Raw genomic sequence first — 15,733 nt, forward strand, 5'->3', positions numbered from 1 at the left:
ATTCTCTGTCGTCCCCTTCTCCTCCTGACCCCAATCCCTCCCAGCATCAGAGTCTTTTCCAATGAGTCAACTCTTAGCCCTCCATTAAAACAATTCAAATTTGACAGTTTTCTAAAGGAAACAGAGATGAATCTGCCTGTCATCATAAAGAACAGGAACCCAAAGACGCTACACAATGGCTCCCCCAACTGGCCCAGGCCCTGAGTTCTGAGAAGGCTGAACGCTCCCTTTTCAATCACAGAGGGAAGGATTAGCCTGGCTGCTGCTCTGGCTCAGGCCTCCTTGTCCACGTCCCTCTCAGCCTCTGAAGACTGGAGTGGGAAGGTCCTCAAAGCCCTTTGTCTGAACCTGAGCACAAATTCCATGCCTTGCTGTTTGCTGGTCTCCGCATAGGCCCGGGGACCCCACAGGAACACGTAGCGAGCAGGGGCACTGTCAAGCACCTGCTGGTACTCCAGGTATCCCTCCTGCACCCACACTTGGGTCAGCAGCTCCCTGGGCTCCCCAAAGATGGAGTGCTCCCTCCCAACACACACCCCCATCCTGCTGAGTGCTCCCCAGACCGCCTCCTCAGGGGCGGGGTCTCCATTCCTCATGATCACCCTGAGGACCAGCACCAGGAGGCCGGCCTTGGGCAGGCCCTGCCCACCGCTCAGCATCTCATCGCAGGTGAGGCCCAGGGCAGGGACCGTAGTGTAGGTGTGCTCCGTGGGGTCCACCTCCCTCACCTCCACCCCACAGACCAGCTGCAGGCACTCTGAGGCTTGGCTGAAGACCACCGGGAAGTGCTCCTGGTTATCCTTGAGGACCTTCTTCAGCATTTCTGCCTGGGAGGTCAGCTCCCTGGCTGAATACTTGAGGAGCAGGAACTTCATCAGGTTAGTTATCATCTCCTTCAGAACTTCCTGGGGCAAGGCCTCCCCAGGGGCTGAGGAGGACACTGTGGCAGAGGAGGCAGAGGGGGCTTCAGCCTCCCCCACCTCAGCCCCCAAGCGCTGCACTTCCACCGGGCCCTGGGCCTCACCTGGGTCCTGAAGGTCCTCCTCAGGCTTGCTCAGCTCACTCTTCTCCACCAGAAGCACGATGCCTGTGATGGAACCCCAGACAGCAGTGAGACAGGGGGACAGTTGGGGACCACAGGGCTTAGGGGAGGAGGGGGTGAGAATGGCCTGGGCTGAGAATCGCGTTGTCCCTGTGGTTAGTGCATAGAGGTCAGGCAGGTCATGAGGAGCAGCTGAGAAGCAGCTGAGGACCAAGCATCTCCCCAGCCTAGAACCCATGGCAGGCCTTGGGCAGTCTGATACAGGCCACTTACAGGTCTCCCCTTGAGGGGTTCACTCAGACCTCCTAGGGGCGCTCATCCTGGGCTGCCAGTCCCTTGGCAGCCTGAAGGAAGAATTGAAGTGGCTCCCCAGGGTGCAGTCAGCACAGCCCGAGATTTCTGGCACTGACAAAGTGGGGAGATTAGGGCCTTCTGGGGTCCCCTCTGTTTTAGGATGGGGAGCCCCACTCAGGGCACCCTCCTCACCTTCATTCCTGGTACTGCCTGGACCTCCTCTGCTCTCTGACTTCAGGACACGGGCCTCAGACCTCCGCCTTGGCCTCTTGGTTCCTGGAGCTCCTGTGAGAGAAATGATGGGGACACCTTGGGGGTAAGAGTGTGGTACATCCCTGGGCCTTTTGTGCTGGAAGCAGGAGTAGACTCTGTGAGGTCCCCCCAGGTGTTGGGTGGGAAGCCCCTCGGGGCTCCCTTGTAGTTCTCCCCTTTCCCCTGGCACGGCCTGGACCCTCCCCTTTGGAGGCCGGCAGGGTAACTGAGAACAAGACCCAAGTCTGTACAGAAAGCGCTGAGGGGCCCCACACTTGGCCGTACCTGCCCAGGGCCTCCCGGGGGTTCTAGGCTGGGGAGATGTTTGGTCCTCAGCTGCTCCTCATGTCCCGCCTGGCCTCCAAGCACTGACCATGGGGCAGGCATCTGCTCAGTCCTGGGAGTCCAGCCTCTGCCAACCTGAAGCCTCCGCCCTCCACCCGAAAACCTCACATCCCAAGGTCCCTAAGACAGACGTCAAAAACTTCTCACCCTGCTCACCCCACTCTAAGGCCTCTAAGAGCCTCCACCAGGATCCCTCCCTCCGTGTTGGGGTCTAACCTCCTCAGTCCTTCCTCGCATGAAGCCTGGACTTCAGACAGCTCCCGGGACTGTCCCATCTGCCATTTTGAGACTGCCATTTTGCTGCTCTCACGAGGTCCTCAGTCTCTCTGAGACCCGCAGGCCGAGTGTGCTCTACTCACCCCAAAGTCTCCCAGGGCCAACTTCAGGGGCGGGGCTCTGTGGGGTTCTGTCGGTCCTCACTCAAGGTCCCCTCAGTCATCCCTCAGGCACCTCACCTTGCCCCTGCGCAGGACTTGGATTCTCGCCTCTCCGCAACTGAAGCCCCGCCCCTTATACCAGGACCCCAGTCTCTTGAAGACCCGGATGTCAGGAAGTCAACACACTCCTGTTGTGCTCACCCTGCCCCCACGGTCGCTCTTGACTGACAAGAGATGGGCTTCTCTGAGGTCTCCTCTGATTAGGGTCCAGCGTCCTCTAGTCCCTCCTCAGGGTCCTCAGTTTGACACCCCGCAGGAGCCACTCCAGTACTCTTGTCTGGAGAATCCCATGGACGGAGGAGCCTGGTAGGCTGCAGACACGGGGTCGCGACGAGTCAGACATGACTGAGCGACTTCACTTTCACTTTTCCCTTTCACACATTGGAGAAGGAAATGGCAACCCTCTCCAGTGTTCTTGCCTGGAGAATCCCAGGGACGGGGGAGCCTGGTGGGCTGCCGTCTATGGGGTCGCACAGAGTCGGACACGACTGAAGTGACTTAGCAGCAGCAGCAGCAACAGCAGCGTAGCGTAAGACCTGGGAATCGGCCCCCATGAGGCCCCGCCCCATATGCCAGGTCCCTAGTCTGAGACCCGGATGTCAGGAAGTGAGACCACGCATGTTGGGCTCATTCTACCCCAGGGTCGCCAAGGGCCAATAGCAGCTACAGGCTTCTCTGCGGCCTCCTCTGACTGGGGTCCGGGGTCCCCTCAGTCCTCCCTCAGGGTCCTCATCCTGAAATCCTAGAGGAGCTGGACTTCTTCCCTCTGTTCACCTGACGACATGCCCTCTCTCCCAGGTCCCCAGTTTCTCTGAGACCCAAATGTCAGGAAATGCAGTATGTGCTCATCCACCCTCTGTGCTCCCTGAGCCTTGATGTGAGGGTCCCACCTCTGGTCAACACAAAGGGCATCCCCAGATCTGCCAAGAGTTTGGATGAGTCCTTGATGGAGGATATAAGGAACACCACAGATCCCTGCCCCTGCTGTCAGGCCTGGACGATCCTGGTGGTGGGATGAACACTTGGCAGCCTGTTCTGACTTCTGAATCTACCTCTCAGAGACATTAGGCAACTGTTAGAAGGGGCAGGGCCTCAGATGGGCAGAGGGGAAGATCTTAGTTCTTTTGAGAGTCAAGGTGAGGATGTGGAGGGAGGACTGAGGGGACCTTGGACTCCAGAGCAGAGTGGGCTCTGGGAGGACATAGGGCGGATGAGCACATGCTGCATTTCCTGACATTCAGGTCTCAGAGAGACTGGGGACCTGATATAGGGAGTGGAATTCCTGACATTCTGGGTCTCAGAGAGACTGGGGTCCTGGTATAAGGGCTGGGGCCTTAGTAGGGGGCAGGAGAGAATCCAAAGTCCTCCCTGGAGACAAGGTGAAGTCCTGAGGGAAGACTGAAGGGAACCCCGAGGGAGGACTGATGGAAGCCCACAGATCCCCGCTCCTGTCAACCACCCTGGGGGCCCCTGGGGTGGAAAGAGTACACTAGGCCTGTCCTGACTTCCTGACAGGCCTATGAGAGACTGGGCACTTGGTGTGAGGAGCAGTGGCTCAGGTGGGGAGAGGACAAAGCCCAGGTGAGTTGGCTCTTCCCATCAGGTGGCCAAAGTTTTGGAGCTTCAGCTTTAGCACCAGTCCTTCCAATGGATATTCAGGGTTGATTTCTTTTACGATTGACTGGCTTGATCTCCTTGCTGTCCAAGGGGCTCACAAGAGTCTTCTCCAGTGCTACAGTAGTACTATTTTATGCATAATAGAGTGTAACAGTTAATCCCAAACTCTTAATTTATCCCTTCCCCTGCTTTTCCCCTTTGGTAACCACAATTTTGTTCTGAGTCTTTCTGATTTGTAAATAATTTCATTTGCATCATCTTTTTAGATTGCACCTATAAGTCTTACCATAGAATATTTGTCTTTCTCTTTCTGTCTTACTTCACTTAATATGATAATCTCTAGGTCCATCCACGGAGCAGGCAATGGCAACCCACTCCAGTACTCTTGCCTGTAATATCCAATGGGTGGAGGAGCCTGGTAGGCTGCAGTCCATGGGGTCGCTAAGAGTCGGACACGACTGAGGATTTCACTTTCAGTTTTCTCTTTCATGCAGTGGAGAAGGAAATGGCAACCCACTCCAGTGTTCTTGCCTGGAGAATCCCAGGGGCGGGGGAGCCTGGTTGGGCTGCCGTCTATGGGGTCACACAGAGGCGGACACGACTGAAGCGACTTAGCAGCAGCAGCGGCAGCAGATTCATCCATGTTGCCACAAACAGTATTACTTTGTTATTTTTTATGGCTGAGTAGTATTCCCATTGTGTGTGTGTGTGTGTGTGTGTGTGTGTGTGTGTGTGTGTGTGTGTAGGCCACATCTTCTTTACCCAATCATCTGTCAATGGGCATTTGGGTTGCTTCCATATCTTGTCTGTTGTAAACAGTGCTGCAATGAATGTTGGTGTGCATGTTGGAGTGCATGTATCTTTTCACATTAGAGTTTCTGTCTATCTGGGTATATATTCAGGAGTGGGATTGCTGGATCATATGGTAGTTCTGTTTGTAGTTGTTTAAGGAACCTCCATAGTGTTCTTCATATTGAGTGTACCAACTTACATTTCCACCAACAGTATACGAGGGTTCCCTTTTCTCTGCTCCCTCTCCAACACTTATTCTTCATAGGATTTTTGATGGTGACCATTCTGACCAGTGTAAGGTAATACTTCATTGGAGTTTTGATTTGCATTTGTCTAATAATTAAGAATGCTGAGCATCTTTTCATGTGCCTGTTGGCATTCTGTGTCGTCTTTGGAGAAAAGGTCTTCTTTGGAGAAAGGTTTTCATGTCAGGGTCACACAGGCTGGGTGGCTCAAACTACAAACCATGTTGGTTCAGGAGGCCAGCAGCCAGTGTGAAGGTGTCAACCGACGTTGGCTCTTGTGAAGGCTGTGGAGAGTCTGTCCCATCTCTCCCCACTCACTTCCGGGGCATTGCTGGCCATGGTGGGCTTGGGCTTCCTCTTCATCCGGAGTTGTCCTGTGTGCCTGTCTGTCTCTAAATGTGTCCTTTGTATGGGCACAGACATTCTGTTAGAGGAGGGTCCATCCTAATGAGCTCACTGGACCTCTATCAGCTCTGTGAAGACCTTTCCTTTGTCTCTAAGGTCACGCCGAGGTACTTGGGAATGAGACTCCAGCACCTGAACTTGAGGGGACACGATGTGACTCCTCACACCCTACACACACTCTGAGGTAGAAACACACTGGAAAGTTCCAAGGATGGAAGGATGGCCATCATAGCTACTGGGAGTGAATATAGGGGCAAGGAGAGCAGGCTGCCATGGTAGGAACCAGATCATGTGGGACCTCATTGGCCTGTGAGAACTGTGGGTCTGTTGTGCTTGGGGAAGGGAAGGCCCAGGAGGCTCTAGGCTGGGTGCCTCTGGGACCATGTCCCCATCCTCATAGTTACATGGAAACATAGGCTTCTGCTAGAGGTGCTGAGAATCTACAGAGGTTCAGGCCTGCAGCTCTGCTCCCCTGCCTTCACCCCACTCCAGTAAACAGGGAACCCCTCCAGGTACAAGGAAAGAAGTGAGGAAGGAGGTGTATGTGGTCAGGTCCCCTGCAGTCATGGGCTATCTCTCTATCCCTGGCACCTGCTCAGCCGTGGAAAGATGTGAGAGTAACCTGGTGGGTTATTTGAAGTTTGAATTCTGTAATCCCTGCATGGTGCCATTCCAGGCCCTGGCAATGACATGGAATGCACCTGTCCCAGTAGTTCCTGCTCTCCTTCGTTCTTTCTCTAGGCTCTAGGTGGGGCTGGGGTGTGGGAAGGGCTGCAAAGAACGTGGTTCCCAAATGCATGGGGAAAACACCTGGCAGGGCCATCCAGGGCCAAGGCCAGATTGGTTTGCACGGATCTGTGCTCAGCAGGCCTGGGCTAAGATGGGGGCTTTGCAGAGCATGGGCAGGGATGGGGCCAGGGAGTTGAGAGGTGGGGTGGGGGCAGTGGTGGGGCAGGGGGAAGCCAAGCCCAGGACTGTGCCTGTCTGTGCTGGGAGGGGACCAAAGCCCAGCCACTGGGCTGTGAAGCCAGGGGGCTTGCCCTCCCTCCTCAGTGCACCCAGGGTTTCAGGGCCCTCTGTCTTGGAACTCACCACGTGCCTCTCTCCCACTGTTCCGCCCTCCTTCCTGACCTCCCCACAGACTGCATGTGATTGACGGGTCCTCTGGATTGCCAACCCCTGTCAACGGACAGTGTGGAGATGGATGGAAGGAGCCAGCCCTCTGTGACCCGCACCCCCCCATTCTGTGTCAGCAGGCTTGGAGAATGCTCAGACTCGTGGACCTGATGTCTGGCCCAGGGCTGTGAGCTTGGAGGCTGCTGTGTCAGGCTCCTGGCCTTTGTGGTTCTGTGTTTCCGCACCCACGTGAGGTCCTGGGAGCCCTGGGAGATGAAGTTTGACTGTCTGTCCTTCCGACAGCCTTACGGTGTCAAGACCGTGGAGATGTGGTGGCTGCCCATGCTATGTGGACCCAGCACTGTACCGTGGCTGTCCACAGCGGGCACTGGGACTGGGAGGACATGGACTGGCAAGAGCTGCTGGAGCAGAGGCTGGGGATGAGCCCTGCCCAGATCCAGGCCTTGCTGCGGGATAGGGAAAAGTTCTGCCATGGAGTGATCGCCGGCATGTGACGTCCTGCCCTCACTGCCCGCATGGCCCCTGGTGCTGCCCTAGATCTCAGCCAGCTTGTGGTCACTTGTTTTCTGTTGAACCGGTTGGTAGGGGGAGGAGGGTTGGGCCTGAGGTTTCTTCAGAGGGGCAGCAAGTGTCCCTGCGCTGGGAAATGGTGGTCTGAGGTGCCTGACCCTCACTCTGGTCCTCAGTCCCCATTTTTGCTCTGACTGGCAGAGGCATATCCGGGTCTGCATGTGGTACTTGCCTCTGTGTGTGTGTGTGTGTGTGTGCGCCCAGCAGAGACCATGAGAGGTAGCACAGCACCCAGCGTGGGTTCCCCACCCCCACTGCCTGCAGCCGGGCCTGAGCAAGTCCCCTGACTCCCCAGGGTTGAGGCTCCACAGCAACTCCTGTCTGCTGGTGAATCACTTGGGAACCTGATGTTTGCAGGCTCCCCACCAGGGCCTTCCTATTCTGTCCCTGCAGCCTGCAGTGGGCAGACTGAGAGCTCCCCAAGGCCTGATGGGTTCATGGAGCACCAGGCCTCTCCCTTTAATTTTGCTCCCTCCCTCGCTTGGCCTTACCCGAGTTCCCTTTGCTGAGGTGAGCCAGCCTGCAGTGCTCAGCCAGAGGACCCAGTTCACCCCGGGTCTCCTCTATGATGCAGTCTTAGTCTCTAGCACGCATGACTTTGAATCACCTTGTTCTCCTTCTGTGTCCTGTCTTTGCACACACGTCTTGTGAACTGGGGTCACTTTGCTGTGCCCAGAAATGCTAGATTGTGATGAGGTGGAGGAGCTGGAGAATCAAGCCATGCTGCCCGACCTGCGACGGAAGTACCTGACTGCGCTCGCCGACCCTCACTGGCTTCTACAGCCCGTCCTGGGGAGGGTCAGGAAGGATATCTTCCAGGTGGACATCCCCAAGCACCTGATACCATCCGGTCGCCACCATTCCCTGGACATGCTCGTCTGGTTTGGTCTGAATTGGTTCCACCCTGCGGTGAGCTGCCCACTTGGTGCGGGGCCAGGGACCTGGACTCCAGACTCAGCAACAGTCTCCAGGTCTTTACCCTTACAAAAAGATGTCACCACTCATTTTGGCCCTGCTGGGTCTGGGTGCTTGAGAGAAATGTGTTGTTAGGAAACCGGTTAGTGTTTTTCCCTCTCTGTGCTGGTCCAAACTCCCCCATGTTGGAACAGTGTCCAGGGGACAATGGGGGAATGCTGGGGGTGAGGCTGAGTGTCAGCAGCTGGCTAGACCTCCTCCAGCACATAGCGAGGCCCACAGGCCCAGAAACTGGCCGTGGTTTGTCCTTGCATGTGACCCTTGCCCTGCTGTAAAGTGTACCTTGGCTCAAAAAGCATGTGTTGGACACGGTGCCTGGCTGCTCCGTATCCAAAGTTAGGCTCCTAAATACAGCTGTCAGGGCAGAGCGACAAGGGCTGGTGCTCACCTTGTGGAAACTTGTACTTGTCTTTGGGTTTAAAGTCATGTTTTTGCAAGGCCCTTGGTGGGTGGGGTGACCCTGCTTTCCGGTGGGCCTCTTGGGGATGCCCCTGGATGAGGAGCTGGAGAGGCTCAGCTGCTGATCAGAAACTTGTGGCATCATCGGCGGACCCAGCAGGAGCCCATTCTGCTTCAGGGTGCATGACTCTTGGAAGGTGACACCCCCATGGTCAGGAGCCAGACTGGGTCTTCTGCTGTGTGGCAAGCAAGGCACAGGGACCAGCCCATCCTGGGCTGGCCTCAGAGCATGGCTCGGCAGCCAACTCTTGGCCGAACGTGTGAAATGCTGATGCTTCAGATGAAAAGGTTCTGTGGGGACCGGACTGAGGCCTGCCTGGGGCATGGGTTTCCAGTCTCATTTGGCTCACCCATTGCCGTGAGTAGCATAGACAGACAGAAAGAACACAGACTCGCTGTTCTCATTCGATACTTTATTTAATCCCATGGAGTTCTGCTGTACTTTATTAGAGCTAGAAATAGATTTTTTTTTTTTTTTTTGATACAAGAGAGTGCTTTTGAGTGTCCCTAGGGACTTGGCAACCCACTCCAGTGTTCTTGCCTGGAGAATCCCAGGGACTGGGGAGCCTGGTGGGCTGCCGTCTATGGGGTCGCACAGAGTCGGATAAGACTGAAGTGACTTAGCAGCAGCAGCAGCAGGGACCTGGCAGCTCAAGGATTGGAACTGTCCTTGAACTGCTTACAGAGGGCGCACTTGTAAACTGAGGAATCCTCTTGCTCCTCATCCACCTCAGGTGCCTCGTTTGGGGCCACAACTGAAACGACCACCATCACGATGGAATAATAGGTGTTGTACATAGTCATCACTGAACCATAACCTGGGTACTCTGTGGGGCTCTAGGGCAGTTCGCCTGTGCCGTCCCTTCCCGCAGTAGCTGGGGGTACGGACGTGGCATTGCTGGACATGGCCTCTCCACTGGGCCCACCCTGCTCGCTGGGGAGATGATTTGCCCTGGCCCACCCAGCTACACTGCCCATAGACCAAAGGCCACAGAACACAAATGAGCACCGGCCAGGGGTTCTGTGAGCTATTGGGGTTCCTTTCTGGGCCTTCTTGTCAGCCTCTTGGGTGGACTCATTGTGGTGGAATTTAGGAGAGCGTCTGGTCACCACAGCTTGCTTCTTTCTCTTCTGGGTCGCTGTTGCACTGGTGGCGGGCTAAGCAGTTGTTCTGGGGTCACCTTTCCTCCAGATGTTCTTCAGGAGGAGAGGCTTGTCTCTCTGAAACTTGGAGTTCTGTTAGATCTGAAAGGATATGAATCACTTTAGCCATTGTGTGGGAGAATAGCAGTTCCTCGCCACCCTTCTCTGCACCACGTCCGGACCTTGCCTAAATATGGAGATAAGGTCTCTTCATTCCTGGCAGCTTATGAGGCCCTAGTGAGTGTGCTCCCTAGAGCTCCCTCAGGGCCAGCCTCGCTTGAGGTGTTACTGGCCCTCCCTGACCTCAAGTGGCCCCTCGGGGTCTGGAGTCAACCCTGTGGATCCTTTCTAAGGGGGTTGGTGGAACATGATAGGTCCTGCTTTCTCCTCTTTCCTTAACCATCCTCTCACAAGAAAAATAGTCCTCCTGGGAAGTGAAACCTGTCCAGCACTCAGCTCGTCTAGTCTAGTCTCCCCAGAAGGGCTTTCTACATTACCATCATCCTCTTCTTCCCCACAGAGTGACCCGAAGGGTGAATTTTCCTGAACCCATTCAGGTTCAGTTCGCAGATGAAAGTCTTGATGCTGTCTGTCTCGAAGATCCTGTCTGCGCCTCTGCACTGGAGGTCCTCCGCCTGGAAGAGATCTGCTTCGATGACCACTGTGTCTCCCTCGTCGTTCCAGTGCACAGAGGTGAAGGCCGCATCCTCCACTATCACCCAGAGATTCTAGGGAAGGACAGCCTGAGGACGGCATTGATCTCATCCTCCTTGGCCGTTTCTGGGTTTGGGCCCGGTGGGGGCAGGTTGTCTTGGGAGCCTGGATCTGGCCTCTCGGGTTGGTCACCCTGCTTCTCCAAAGTCGCCCCTGAGAATTCACATTTGCATCCAGGGAGGAATCATGGCGGTACCCTGCTGCAGTCTCCCCATCAGTTGATGGGGCCAGTGGGTCAAAAAGTGCCTCGTAAAAAGCCAATCTACCTCAGGAGCATTCTCTATCCAAGCAGTGAATGCTCAGGGCAGAAGGGCCTCAGACCAGGCTCTCAGTGTCCAATACTGTCTGGAGATTCTAAAATCTAGGGCGTGGGCCAGGCAGCCAATTAAGTGGTCCGCTTCCTTACTTGTTTCATGATGTCACAGAGGTGATATGGAGAGGCAGCCCTGGCCCAGTGTAGGGGAGGGGGGAAGGGGATGGAAATGGGATCCACAGCTTATCTCTTATCAGAAAGTGCAGAAAAGTATGTTTCAGGTTGCCTGTAAAGGCTTCCATCTGCTGCCAGGTGCCTTGTTTCAGGGGGCCAGGCCTTGGATGGGTTGACAAACGTGCCTCTGGCTCCACTCCCCTCCCTACCAATGGGCAGGCCTGCGGCTGGCTTCTGCTGAAAGGTCAGGCCCTGGTGAGTCCTGGCACGGCTACCACTGAGAAAGACCCCAGGCGTCAGATGGGCCCTTGACGACTGTTGCTTCCAGAAGATGGGGTCCATAGCAGGCTGATGAGCCTACCCTGAGCTGGTGGTTCTACCCCTCCACCCCCTGTAACCAGCCTTGCCCCTCTTGTGGCTGTGGTCTCTTTCAGCTTGTACTGCCAATGGTAGGTCCTACTCAGATGGCCCCAAAGTCAAGTCCCGATGGGACTACCAACCCCAGATCTGGGGGGACCTCACAGAGTCAATCCCTCCTACCAGCACAGAAGGCCTATGTCTGTGCCACACTCTACCCCTGAGGTGCCCCCTACATTTGACTCACAGGGTCTCCAGGAAGAAGGAGGTGAAGGCGGAGGTCTGAAGTCTGTGTTCTAAGGTCACAGGAGTGCCAGGAGTCAAGGTGAGGTGGGGGTCCTGAGTGTGCACAGGGGCTCCCCATCCCAGAACAGAGGGGACCTCAAAAGGCCCTAATCTTCCCACTTTGTCAGCCCCAGAACCTCGGGCTGTACTGGATGCACCCTGAGCCAGAATTTCCCTTCCTCATTTGACAGCGGACTGACCACCAAGGAGGAGCGCCCCTGTAACGCCCAAGAGCAGCCCTCAAGGAAGACCAGTAAGCGGCCTCAGTCGGAGCCACCTGTGGCGCATTTCAAAACTGAGACCATTTACACACCCTCTTTTTCCCAGGTCAGTGGTCTCCATTTCCCACCTGCCAAACCCCCACTGGGCACAAGACCCCAATCATCATGCCTGTGGTCCCGACGAATGAGCTCTGCACTCCTGAGGAAGACCTTCAGGGCCAAGTCCAGGCCCAGGACCCAGCGGAGGTGCAGCTTCTGGGGGCTGAGGCGGAGGCTGCCTCAACCCCTCTGGCCTCCTCCCCTCCAGTCTCATCTTCCTCAGCTGCCGTGGATGCAGAGATCTTGTTCAAGCAGGCTCTGAGTGTGATGACGACTCAACTACTGGAGTTCCTGCTCCTCAAGTATGGCACCAAGGAGCCGATTTTCCAGGCTGAAATGCTGAATACGGTCCTCAGGGATAACCAGGCCCACTTCCCCGTGGTCTTCCGTAAAGCCACGCAGTGCCTGCAGCTGGTCTTTGGCCTGGATTTGAAAGAGGTGGACCCCAGAGAGCACATCTATGCCATGGTCCCCACCCTGGGCCTCACCCTCAATGAGATGCAGAGGGATGGGCAGAGCATGCCAAAGGCTGGCCTCCTGGTGACGGCCCTGAGCCTGATTCTCCTAGAAGGGGACCGGGTCCCTGAGGAGAAGGTCTGGGGAGCACTTAGCAGGATGGGGGTATTTGCTGGGATAGAGCACGGCATCTATGGGGAGCCCAAGGAGCTGCTGACCCAAGTGTGGGTGCGGGCGGGGTACCTGCAGTACCGGCAGGTGCCTCACAGCCACCCTGCTCGTTACGAGTTCCTGTGGGGTCCCCGGGCCTATGCGGAGACCAGCAAGCAGCAAGTCAAGGACTACCTGCGCAGGGTCAATGGCAGGGGTCCCAGGTTCTTCCCACCCCGGTGTGCAGAGGTGTGAGGCAGGAGGAAGAGGGGCCCTGAGCCTGAGCAGCAGCCAGGCTCCTTTCAGGCCCACATCCAGCAGCTTGTCCTGGGGGTAGGAAGGGAGGCTGAGCCTTCCCTGTGTGTTTGAAGAGGGAGCATTCAGCCTTAGTCGTGACGGCCTGGGCCAGTTGGGGGAACTGGTGTGTAGCATCTTTGGCTTCCTGTTCTCTACAGTGACATGGAGATCCACTTCTGCTTCCTTTAGAAATTTTTCAAATGTTGTTCCTTTTAATTGGAGGCTTAATGAGCTTCAGTGTCGCACCATGTCAGTAACGTTGATCACAGTGTGTTTGTGCTTACCCAGGTCAAGAACAAGAGTTTTGCTGTTTCTCAAAAGTGATTGCAAACACTTTCATTTTATTTTGTGACCCTGAACAAGATTCCATGGACTTGGAATATAACTATTTTGGAAATATGATATTACTTAGTAAGAATTAATAAATAAAATGTATTTGAGGTGAGTTCCTCTATAATTCTTGTCTGTGCTTTTATAGAGCTAAACTATCTCTGTTCAGTTGGATTTTTCAAGTTATTATTTAAGAAAGTATAAAAAGCCTGATCCGACTTAATAAGTGCCCTTCTCTGGCTCATTTATTCCACCGACCTTCGTGGAGCCTCTCCTCTGGGGAAGGCCCTGTATTAGCAGTGGGGACACTAGGAGAAGCAGGACACCCCAGCACCTAGATTGATGATCTAAGAGCTGCAGTCACATGGCGAACGTGGAGAAATATCCCCTAGTTCCACAGAACAGGGCAATCAGGGGCAGGGTCCAGGAGGAGCGCTTGAGTGTCGGTGCCTGAGCCAGGGTGGTTTGGGCCTTTGGAAGCTGGGTTCATTCTGTGGGAGGTGATTGTGATGAGGGTGGATGGTGGCAGCAGCCAGAGTTATACACAGTGTCTTATGGGTGAGAAGAAAATCTGAAATGGGACATACACATTAGAAGATCCTCTTCTGTCCTAGATAAATTTCCTGGGGCAGGAAGGGAAGTTACACTATGGTCAGGAACAGTTAGACACCTGTTTATGCTGCTTGACCTAGGTATACCAAAATTTCTCAAAATGGGGAGGGGTGAGTGGACTTTGGTTTGCTGTACAATCTACTCAGTCTTGGAGAATGTAGTTGAAGACGGCTTGGTAAGCACCCCCAAACTTTTGGTAGGATTTTAATGGAGTGTCTTCTTTGAAACTGGTGTCTGTGCACTTAACCTAAAGGATCAGCTTATCCAGGCGGTCAGACCCTAAAAGCATAGATTAGGAGGGGTTATGGAAACCGCAGTGGCAAAATCTTTGCTGAACTTGAAATCACACACCTCAGAACCCTCCTTGGAGGTGAAGAGTTCTGCACTGTGCATATCCTAGCTGGATTTTATAAGAAAACTCCCACTGTTCTTGTCCTCTCACTGTCGCTTGTCTGATACCTGCTCTTTACGAAGCTCCTGGCTGTCGGGGAGCCTAAGGGCACCTGTGCAGGTGCTCAGGCAAGTTCCATTGTGTGGAGACAGCCGCGACTCCCATTGGGAGACTGTGTCTGGCATCAGGAGGCAGGGGCATATCCTCAGCTCGCTGAGACTGTGGGAATGCATCACTGAAGAGGGAAGGGCAGAAAGAGCACTGGAAGGAGCCTGGGAGACCCCTCCCTGACATTCCCAAGAGCCTTGGAAACTAAATCAGATCTTGCATTTGAAAGTGCCAGCACAGAGGGGTGACTAGAAACAGTTGGAGTTTCAAGGCACCTTTGGCTTTCTCAAAAACTCCTCAACACATGACTGGAATTGTCTTCTTCCCAAGCTATACCTACCGACTGCTGTCTGCTGAGCCCCGAGTACACTGCAGGGCAGGGGAGACTCCAGGTCCTTGTTCTCATCTCTTCTCCCTCTGCTTCCTGGAAGCTGTCTGCAGGGAACATGGGATCCTAGATAAACCTCCAACAGTTTGGGAATAAATACATGATCAACTCACCAACTTAAATACAAAGACAGGGAAAAAAAAAACACTTTTCATATAAATAACAAAAGCACATCATTTGGGGAAAAAGCATCCCATTTGTGCTGATATCTGGGGTGGCGTGGAAAGATATTCTGGATGAAGGTGGTGCCACATCCATGGTGCTGAGGTCCCAAGAAGCAGGAAAGACTCCTGCCTGCCTGACTGATGGAAGCTCTGTCCAGGCGCCATCCATTCAGGGCCAAGGTTAGGACCTGGGTTCCTCCCAGTGGCAGATTTCGCGAGTCAGCAGTGAGTGGTTGTGTGGAGTGACATCTTAATTCCCTGCCCAGGAATTGAACCTGGGTAGCCTGGGTGAGAGCCAGGAATCTTAGCCAGGAGACTAGCAAGGGCTAGAGGCTGAAAGCTATTTTGTCATGGATCATTGCTTCCAGTGAAAAATGCATTTATCACAGAGGCAGAAACTGCAAATGCAGGTGCAAAGTGTATCATTAGAAACATAGCACAACAAGTGGGAGAGCACATAAAGAAATGGTTTAGTTGAGACAGAAGCAAGGCAGAGATGCAATCCTGGTGAGAAAGAGTGTGGATGTCACACCTGGTGAGCAGGAGCACAGTCAAGAGGCGGTAGAGTCATTTATATAAGGCAGTCCTTCTGGATTTTTGTCTTCCTTCAGGCCAATTATCTGGTTTCTTTTCCACACCTGACCTACCCTGGGACACTCCCCTGCAATCATACACACACCCTTCAGCCAAGATGGATCTCGAAGTGAAGGTTTCTGTGCAGAGCAAGATTCATTATGGTCTGGCATTATCGCTTGACTTTTGACCAACAAGAAGCCTTTTTTTTTTCACATGTCTGGTGTCTCCCTTGTCCCAAAAGATGCGGGACTGGAGATCCCTTCATCCTTTACTCAAACAAGTTTTTGACCTTTTTTGTCCTTGCGATGACTGCTACCTTTGGCTATTTATAAGAGACGAACACTGGCTATTTACGCTGTCTCTATTGTTTTATTCATTTCAGAGAGCAAACAGGAGGCTGATTGTAAGTGCCTCAACTGTAGCAAACTATCCCTTGTCACAGGGG

The 15,733-nt window shown here is 54.2% G+C and overlaps 2 protein-coding genes and 1 pseudogene across 2 annotated transcripts; 2 read left to right on the plus strand and 1 right to left on the minus strand.

The window, feature by feature from the left end:
- Positions 1–272: 272 nt before the first annotated feature.
- Positions 273–3,154, minus strand: LOC148773499 (melanoma-associated antigen 10-like). The gene is made up of 3 exons (XM_088834315.1): positions 3,145–3,154; positions 1,529–1,621; positions 273–1,087 (listed from the first exon to the last, which is right to left on the minus strand). Exons 1-3 carry the CDS (start codon positions 3,152–3,154, stop codon positions 273–275), a joined length of 918 nt encoding a protein of 305 aa, XP_088690441.1.
- A 3,664-nt stretch (positions 3,155–6,818) lies between these two features.
- LOC129564053 (protein EOLA1-like) lies at positions 6,819–10,445 on the plus strand (annotated as a pseudogene).
- A 1,437-nt stretch (positions 10,446–11,882) lies between these two features.
- On the plus strand, positions 11,883–12,677 carry LOC129564055 (melanoma-associated antigen 10-like). The gene has a single exon (XM_055437675.2). The coding sequence runs from the start codon at positions 11,883–11,885 to the stop codon at positions 12,675–12,677; it is 795 nt and encodes a 264-aa protein (XP_055293650.1).
- Positions 12,678–15,733: the final 3,056 nt, after the last annotated feature.

Source organism: Moschus berezovskii, chromosome X, assembly GCF_049115385.1.
Source record: "Moschus berezovskii isolate FMDL1 chromosome X, NW_MosBer_1.0, whole genome shotgun sequence".
NCBI lineage: Eukaryota > Metazoa > Chordata > Mammalia > Artiodactyla > Moschidae > Moschus > Moschus berezovskii.

What these genes read in the sequence shown, in the direction of transcription:
- LOC148773499 (XM_088834315.1), bottom strand. An exon ending in AGGCAGTACCAGGAATGAAG is followed by an intron (nt 1,088 to 1,528) that starts GTGAGGAGGGTG and finishes GTTCCATCACAG; the next exon opens with GCATCGTGCTTCTGGTGGAG.
- LOC129564055 (XM_055437675.2), top strand. Translation starts at nt 11,883, where the DNA reads ATGCCTGTGGTCCCGACGAATGAGCTCTGCACTCCTGAGGAAGACCTT.